The sequence below is a fragment of the Choloepus didactylus genome, chromosome 1 (assembly GCF_015220235.1).
Source record: "Choloepus didactylus isolate mChoDid1 chromosome 1, mChoDid1.pri, whole genome shotgun sequence".
Classification (NCBI taxonomy): domain Eukaryota; kingdom Metazoa; phylum Chordata; class Mammalia; order Pilosa; family Megalonychidae; genus Choloepus; species Choloepus didactylus.
The window spans coordinates 59,935,597-59,945,083 of record NC_051307.1 but is presented as its reverse complement, the minus strand read 5'-3'; the positions used below and the strand labels follow the sequence as shown (position 1 = coordinate 59,945,083).

The 9,487-nt window shown below is 33.8% G+C and overlaps 1 protein-coding gene across 1 annotated transcript; it reads left to right on the top strand.

Moving 5' to 3' along the window:
- Positions 1–8,344: 8,344 nt before the first annotated feature.
- LOC119532154 (olfactory receptor 5K3-like) lies at positions 8,345–9,280 on the top strand. The gene has a single exon (XM_037834331.1). The coding sequence runs from the start codon at positions 8,345–8,347 to the stop codon at positions 9,278–9,280; it is 936 nt and encodes a 311-aa protein (XP_037690259.1).
- The last annotated feature ends 207 nt before the right edge of the window (positions 9,281–9,487 follow it).

Genomic DNA, 9,487 nt, shown 5'->3' with positions numbered 1-9,487 from the left:
ATCATCATTTTTCTACTCATCCATCCATACAGTGGATAAAGAGAGTGTGCTCCACAAGGTTTTCACAATCACACACTTATCCCATGTAAGCTACGTACATACAATCATCTTCAAGAATCAAGTCTACTGGGTTGCAGTTTGACAGTTTCAGGTATTTCCTTCTAGGTATTCCAATACGCTAAAACCTAAAAAGGGATATCTGTATAGTGCATACGAATGCCCACCAGAGTGTGCTCTTGACTTCTTTTGAAATCTCTCAGCCACTGAAACTTTATTTTGCTTCATTTTTCTTCCCCTTTTGGTCAAGATATTCTCAATCCCACAATGCTCATCCAGGCTCATCCCCAGGTGTCATATCCTGCATTGTCAGAGAGATTTACAGCCCTGGGAGGAGGGTCCCACATAGAGGGGAGATCAGTGAGTTCACCTGCTGAGTTGGATTATCTAGAGAGAGAGGGCCACATCTGAGCAACAAAGAGGTACTCTGGGGGTCCCTTAGGCAAAATTATAAGTAGGGTTAGCCTCTCCTTTGCAGTAACAAGCTTCACTATGGCAAGCCCCAAGATAGAGGACTCAGCATACCAAACTGTCAGTCCTCAATGTTTCTGAGAACATCAGCAACAACCCAGGTGGAGAAGTCCAACACTTCCGCATTTTCCCCCAGCCTCTCAGGGGACCCTGCATATGTATTTTTATTCTCTGCCCAAATTACTTTGGGATGTATTTCTATTTCACATTAATGTGTGCAAAACTACCAGATCTCCTATTCAAAGTTCCATGTAGTTATGGTGTTTGAGTAAACTGACCATACAAGTTAAATTATTTAGTGTACTACAGAAAGTATAGATCCTGCATCAAATATACATCTCTTCCCTTTGTCTCACATGGAAGTTAATGCTTTAAAATATAGCCTGTATCATCCTTTACCTTTTGGCCTGATTTGCCCTAGTCCCAACCAGATCCACTTTGTTTATATTTCTAATTGAAGGCTGGACTCTTTTTCAGTTTTTTTAACAGTTGCTGTATGTGCTCATACTGACATTCATATCTGCCACATTCTAACTCTGAGTTTCAGGTGTCACACAGATACCCAAAGTTCCAGAGGCTGACCAGGTTATACACAAAGGAGTCAGCTTCTCAGAATTTGAAGATAGTCATTACAATTCAAAAATAGATGTGACTGCTGTAAGAGCCTACAATCTAGGTACCATTCCAATAAGCATTCCCCTGACAAGCTGTGTTCTAAGATTCAATTCTTAGTTTACACATTGTAGTTAGTCCATGTTGGTGAGGCATTATAACGTTTGTCTTTTCCTTTCTGGTGTACTTCACTCAAAATGCTGGCTACAGGATCTGTTCACCTTTTCGCATGTCTCACTCTTCACTCCTCACAGTTGCTTAATATTCCAGCCAATGGGTTTTTAATACAGTTTTTAATTTAGCATGAAATAGTATTAATATTTTAATCAATTAATAAAGAAATAACTGTTAATTTATTAATTTTTAGCATAGGAAATACTGATGATTACACCCCACATGAGTAAAAGTTCTATCAGTTTCTAAATAATTTTTAATAGCCTAAAGGATTCCAGAGTAAAAAAGATTGAGAAGCTCTGAATTAGGTGGGTGTTGTCCTCTTAGTCCCTCTTGTGGACTTTGATCATTGTAAGCTTTGCATCCATTGAGTCCCTTTCTCTTTTCTAAGTCACTATGATATGCACTTCTGCATTACTTACCAACTAGTTTGTTGAGGAAGGAGTATGTGATTTGTTTGGGAATAATGAAACAGAAAACATGATTTTCTGGAATCTCCTTGGAAAAATATTTCCTTTATTTTAAAAGAGATCCGCAAAAACAGTAGTCTTTTTCCCTCTGAACATGAATGTGTGTGGAAGTAAAATATGGCACTGTCTTCATCCATTTGTCATCAACAGGGAAGCCTGTTGGTGGATGAAGTCAATGCACAATGAAGGATAGTGCTGAGAGAATCCTGGAGAAACAGAACCAGAGTTGCTGGAATAAATGATCTCTTCCTGTTGTGTAATCTAGTAGATTTTCTTACTGGTTAAGTTTGCTTGAGAATCATGCTTTATTAGCAACTGAATGAATACACATTATTTGACACGTAAATTCCATCATTTTTTATCTTTGTCTTTTTACATTCTATTTAAATCAGAAAATATTGCATCAAAAGAAAACTTTTGAGTTGTTTGCATGCATTTCATGATTATAGCATATCTACTGAGAGTTTTATATTCATTGCCTATTTTACTTTCCAATAATTGCATTAAAAAATTATGAAGCAGAGAGGATATATAATTTGTGCATGGAAATACAAAGGAGGAGCTCAGGCATCAACCCAGGCCATGTGGCCCAGAACCCATGTTCCTAACAACCACATAATGTTATGCATAGCATGAAGAAGTAAGCTGGTATGAGAGGGAAACCCTTTCAACATGCTAATACATGAAGTTGGCAGATAAATTTGGCAGCAATTCAAGAAAGATGAATCCATGATATTTTCTTCAAAATCTATTTTGAAAACTTTACCTACAGAAGAATTGAAGGAATTTTACAGTTAATGCTCATCTATAATTTACCAAGATTAAACAATTGTTAACATTTTACCATAACTGCCTTTCTCTCTTTGCATAATTTTGTTTATACGTATATGTAAAATACATGTAACTATAGTTGCTGACCTCATGATTTTATCCTTAAAACTTCAGAATATATCTCAAAGAACAAAGACTTTTCCTACATAACCATAATATCATTATAACCCCAAATTTAACAGTAATTCAATAACATCTAATATGCAGTTCATATACAAATTTTTCCAATTCTCCCAACATTGTACTCTATAGTTTTTCAAAAAAGGATTCAAAGTTCACTCTGTTTTCAAGATTCTTTAAGCATCTTTAACCTAGAAGAATCCTCTCAACTTTTTAATTTTTATTTTTGGATTACATGAGACTTATGTTTTCAAATAATTCAATTCAGCTGTCTTTTGAATACCCCACAATGTGTGTTTTGCTGATGTTTCCTCACAGTTAGGTAAAGGTTAAATATTTTTGGTAAAACAGGTGTGCTATTTTTTTTTTCCCTTTTTGCATCCCAGTAGACAATAACCTCAATTTCTCTCCTTACTGTTCATGTTATATTTGAACATTTGTTTAACAGCACTGTCCAACAGATTTTTCCAAACAAGATAGCATGTTTCTGTTCTACTTAAAATCTGTAGGGAAATACATGGAAACCATGTAAATTTCCTGATCCCCAATAGCCAGCATCAGTGATTTTAGCATCCATTGACAATCCTTGCATGAATCAGTTATTACAATGGTTATGGACAAATTGTGCTTTTTTCTGATTTCTATCTGACTTCACTCTGAGAATAAGAATTTTCTCTTACAGTCATTTTAAATTTTTAAATGAGCTTTTACAAAGTGTTAGATGTACAGAAAAATTTTGATGATGGTACAGAGTTCTCATATATGACATATCAATTTTCTTCTATCATTACTGTTAATCTTATATTACTATGGTACATTTGATATAATTAATCATCAACACTGATGGATTCTTATTAACTATGCCCTTACTTTACTCAGATTTTCTTAGTTTAATCTAATGTTCTTGTGCTGTTTATGGGTTACCATATTACATTTAGTGGTCAGTTCTTTTTAGGCTGCTCTTGGCTATGAAGGTTTCTCAGATTTTCATAGTGTTATTTTAATGACCTTGAAAGTTTTCGGGAATCCTCCTTTAGTATTTTGTAGAATGTCCTTCAATTTGGATTTTCTTGATCTTTTTTCTAATAATTAGGCTGTAGTTATGGGTTTGGGGGAGCAAAGACCACAAAAGTAAACTGTCATTTTCATCACACCATATCAATAGAACATTCTGTCGACAAGATTTATAACTCTAGATACTGCTCTTGACCACTTGACTGAGGTAGTATTTGACAACTTTCTCCACTGTAAAGTGACTATTTTCCCTCTTTCTATACACTACTCATTTTCAAGGAAGTCATTGCGCACAATTCACAAAAGGTATGGGAAGTTATGCTTCACCTCCTTGAGGGCAGAGTATCTACATAAATTATTTAGAATTCTTCTACAGGAAATATCTGCTTCCCCCCCTCCCCCCATTTACTTATGCATTCACCCATTTATTTATAACAGTATGAGTTCTTAGTTATTTATTTTATACTTTGACTTATAATCCAAGAATACTTTATTAATTTAGTTGCTAAAAGTTTTTCCAGCTTTAGCTATTGGGAGCTATTTCAGTTTTCTCCTGCGCCTCTTTGGCAAACACTCACATTTTATGTATGAATTTGCTGTATGTTTATAGCACAGCTTTACTTTCTAGCACAGTAAGAACTTTCAGGTTCATCTTGTATATGTCCTTCCACAGGACTAGAATCAGCAATTTCTCCATGATCCTTGTTTCTTTTATGGGAAATGGTATTAGAACCTAAGATCTGTAAGATAGATGTGGTCATAGCTTCTGGGTTGTCATTGCCTCTAAGCCCTCTCAAGTAGCAAACAGATGATATTTGTATGTGTTCCCATTGCTCCACATACTTCCTAGCAATTGGTATTGTCAGGTTTTTTGGGATTTTCACAACTCAGGTACATATTATTGTTTTATTTTGCAATTCCCCAAGATAAATGATGTTAAGCTTGTTTTCATATGCTTATTTTCCATCTCTCTCTCTCTCTCTCTCTCTCTCTCTCTCTCTCTCTCTCTCTCTCTATATATATATATATATATATATATATATATATATAAGTGAGAAGTCTGTTCATATCATTTGCTCATTTTTAATTGTGAGTTCCTCTTTTAGCCAGCAACATAGGTTAATTTATTAGCATTAATAGAGTTCTTGTAGATTCTTTGTTATTTCCTTTCAAAAAAATTATGCCATCCATGAATAGAAATGATTTTACTCCTTCTTTTCCAATTTTCCAATTTTCTTTTTATTTCTTTTCTTACCTTTTGTGCTGGCTAGAACTGACAGTAATGAATTGAAGAGCAGATGTGGTTGTGGGCATCCTTGGCTTCTCCTCATTTCAGGGAGAAAACTTTTAGTCTCTCACCATTGAGTATGACGTTAGCTGTGAGTTCTTTCAATTTTTTTTTTCCATGTTGAGCATGATGCCCTCTATTCCTCCATTTCTGAGTATTTTAATCATGAAGTTGTGATAAATTTGTCAAATGCCTTTTTTGTGTCAGTTGAGATAGATGATCATGTGCTTTTTATCCTTTATTCTATTAAATGTTGTATTATGTTGATTAATTTTCTTACAGGGAAACACTTTGTGTTCTGTGATAAATCCCTTTATATGAAGAATAAAGTCAAGTAGGAAAGTTAAAAGTGTAGCTGGGGTGAACAGAGAAGACAGAACAATCTCAATAATTAATACTGTAGTCTAAATAATAATATCAGAGTTATCCAAAGAGGGCTTTGCAGGGAATGGGGAAAGATTCAATTACAAATTAAAGAACTCAGTGACTCTGGCTCAACTCACCACCCTTGTTAGCCTCCTCTCTACAAAATACTAACAATCTTTCACAAACCATATAAATCCCACTTCCTATAGAAATGGTTTCCCAGCCTGAGAACTTTTCCTTGCCATTTTAGATTTTATGTGCAAAATGGTGAATGGGATTGTAAAAATGTGATCAGCCACATCAGGATCATCAAACTGGTAATTAAACAGGCTTTAGTGACAGTCATTTCCTGAAACTCAATGTCTCAAAGAATGTACTTAATTAATGCCCCATGGTTTATGTATTCTGGCAGCCAAATCTCTCTATTGAAATAAAATTTTGATAATGCAAGGAAATCCCTTTAGGATTTGATGGAAAACATATTTTGCCTTGTATAGAACATAATTATTCACACTGACCTTTATGATCTCATAGATTTTCATTCTCAAATCACAAATGTTTTAGAGACCAAGGTTTATATTTGAAATTCTGTAAGTCCTAATACTATAAGGTAATAAACAACCTGTATAGCAAAGCCCTTCTCTGTGGAATCTAAGTAAGAGAAGTATTCTATTTATTTCTGCTTTCATAATAGCATCCACCAAATATTTATTTCTGTAAATTTAATGATCATTTTTCATTGTTTTAGATTTCAATTCCTTTTTTATCTTTCTCATTTTTCACTCAATTGAAAAATGTGGGTACTAGAATAAAACAATGTATTGCAGTGAGTTTTCTGATCACAATATAGAATTTCAAAACTTACAATGAGGTTAGAAAGTAATTCTGTTATATGCTTGAGGAATACACTTTGAAGGTTGCTTCTTATATATTTGAATGATTAGTTTACATTTAATAACTGAAAATTAATCACTTAAATTTTTCAGTCAGAGCCTTTATGTTGTAGTTTGTTTATGGAAAAATTAATTCACCTTAATATAGAATTTATATGATGACATCTTTAGTCAATGTGCCCTTAAGCATCACTTAATAATGCATTTGTTCTCAAATATCCTAAAATTTACAGATTGTGATGTTTTTCTAAGTATTAGAAACCTAAGTATAAACCAAGCTTATTTTTATATATTATTATATAATCTATTGTGATATACATCAAAAAACCTTTATAATTTTCCAAGGAAGCAGAGAAATAGTAGCAATGAGTCAATTCAGATAAAAGAAAGACACTTACATTTAAAAAATAATATAATGTTTTGAATAATTTCCTATATAGACTGTTCTTCAATGTTAACAATCTAAGTGACCAGATGCCAAAAGGTTCACCCAGTACCATTGGTAGGATACTGAAAAGAAGTTCATTTGTTGCAGGTGATAAGAGAAGAGCTAGATTTTGAATCATTTCTGCTTTATAGCATTCAATAACTTCTTTCACAGAAGCATAGGCTTCAGTTATTTCCAAATGTTTACAGACTTACACAGAATTTGGCATGAACATAGAACAAAAAAAGCAATGTAGATTATCCACAAATAATTCTAGGTTTTGTTGGGTATATAATAGTAGGTTGGGGGTTTAGAAAATGGATCAGTGTGGCAGGACAATTTATTTCAAATTTTAACCAGAAGCACTATATACAAACTATAACTTAAATAAATTATGAAAAATATTTGAACAAGAACAACAGGAATGATAGATTTGGAACTGTCAGTGTTTATGGAAATGAGTGTGGTACTGGAGATAGAGGGAGGAGGCAGGTGAAAGATGAATAGACATAATCAAAAAGCTGGAAGAGCTGTCGGTGAGTGTGGGAAATGAGGTTGGAGAAGGATAAGGTTAGAGAGAACTTTAACTGCTACCCTGAAGAATTTTAATTTATACTAGGGTAGCAATGATTGAAGTATTATAGGAAGCAGATGCTGCTTGTGACAATATCAGAAAGTTATGACCACTGAACTGCAATAGAGATAAATGGAAGTGGAAATGATCAAGGGAACACTATCTTAAATAAATAATCTGACAATGTGCATCTCCTTTGTTGAAAACAAACAAACAAAAAATGCTAGAAGGAATCTCTCATTGGAACAAGTTAGAAAAGGTACACAATAATTTTTGCAGGGATATAAACCTAAAAATATTAGAATATCAAGGAGGACTTTTAAATCTTCCATGGGAAGTATTAAGATAAGAGGAGAAAAAAAATAACATTTCATTTACAAATAGTCTTAGAAAATTGGCTTTGCCAATGTGAATAGGTTATACAAAGGGTTGATAAAAATATGAAGATGACATACAGAAATTAAATATTGAAGTCATGGATAAAAGTTTTTTATCTTTCCATGGTAATTTTTTTTTTCAAGATGAACAGTCAGCCTCTTCATCCTTAGTGATGTTTCTTCACTCCTAAGATATAAATTTAACATTTGTTCCTTACTACATACATTCCAAAGGGAGAGTATGTGAAAAACATTTACTCTGTGAAAAAAATACATGTACAGAAAACTGCTTTTAAGTATATCCTAAGGGCACTTGGAAGGAAAAAGAGACATTGATATGGGAACACATAACCAAACAGGGGTATCCTAGATTGGTACATGACCTTGCAAAAATTCATGCAACAAATCTTTACTACTCTAAAAAGTCTCCCTGGAATTATCAATATATTCTTGTGAATCTTGGACTCAGAACTTGAGGTGCTCAAAGCATACAATTAGGGGATTAATTTTCCCAAGAGGTATAAGTGCATACAGTTGAAAACAAATACAGATGACTTGAAGACAAGGCATGTCTGCTTGTTGGGAAAGAAAAATATGAAGGGAAAATTAGACATATTTTAAATTAGAATTTTATTTCTCCTTAATTTTTCTCTCAACAGAGAGGGTAGACATGACCAAACGCAACCACTCCTTGACAACTGAATTTATCCTTACAGGATTTACAGATCGACCAGAGCTGAAGTACCTTCTCTTTGTGGTGTTCTTCTCCATCTATCTGATTACCATGGTGGGGAATCTTGGTTTGGTAGCATTGATCTATATGCAACATCGTCTTCACACACCAATGTACATCTTTCTGGGCAACCTGGCACTGATGGATTCATGCTGTTCCTGTGCTATTACCCCAAAAATGTTAGAGAACTTCTTTTCAGAAGACAGAATGATTTCCCTCTATGAATGCATGGCACAGTTTTATTTCCTCTGTCTCGCTGAAACTACAGACTGCTTTCTTCTGGCAGCTATGGCCTATGATCGGTATGTGGCAATATGCAGCCCACTGCAGTATCACACCAGGATGTCAAAGAAACTCTGCATTCAGATGACCACAGGGGCCTACATAGCTGGAAATGTGCATTCCATGATTCAAGTTGGGTTTCTCTTTAGGTTAACTTTCTGCAGATCTCATGAAATCAATCACTTTTTTTGTGATGTCCTTCCCTTGTATAGACTCTCCTGTGTGGACCCTTTTATCAATCAATTGATGATCCTTATCTTTTCGGGGTCAGTTCAAATCTTCTCTATTACTATAGTTGTAATCTCTTATCTCTATATCCTTTTCACTATTTTCAAAATGAAATCCAGAGAGGGAAGTAGCAAAGCCTTATCGACTTGTGCATCCCACTTTTTCTCTGTCTCAATATTCTATGGTTCTCTTCTCTTCACATATATTCGACCAAATACTGTTAAAGAAGAAATGAACAATATACCCCTTGCTATTTTTTATACTCTAGTAATTCCTTTATTAAATCCTTTTATATATACTCTAAGAAATAAGGAAGTAATAAATGTTACGAAAGGAATTTTGAAGAGGAGAAAAATCTCTTAACATTCTGAAACAAATATATCTTGTTTAAAGTGATTTTAGTATGCTAAAGTGTTGATTTTCAAAGTCAAGAGATAGTGGGAAAAAGGAAAATGACCAATTTTATATAAAATACTAAATCTCTTAAATATGACATTATGTAAGACAAATAATGAATAAATTAATAATTTCAGAAAGGACGGATTCTCCTAAAATGTTTTTCAAATTGTA

Excerpts from the sequence above, each read along its gene's own strand:
- LOC119532154 (XM_037834331.1), top strand. The coding sequence starts at position 8,345 with ATGACCAAACGCAACCACTCCTTGACAACTGAATTTATCCTTACAGGA.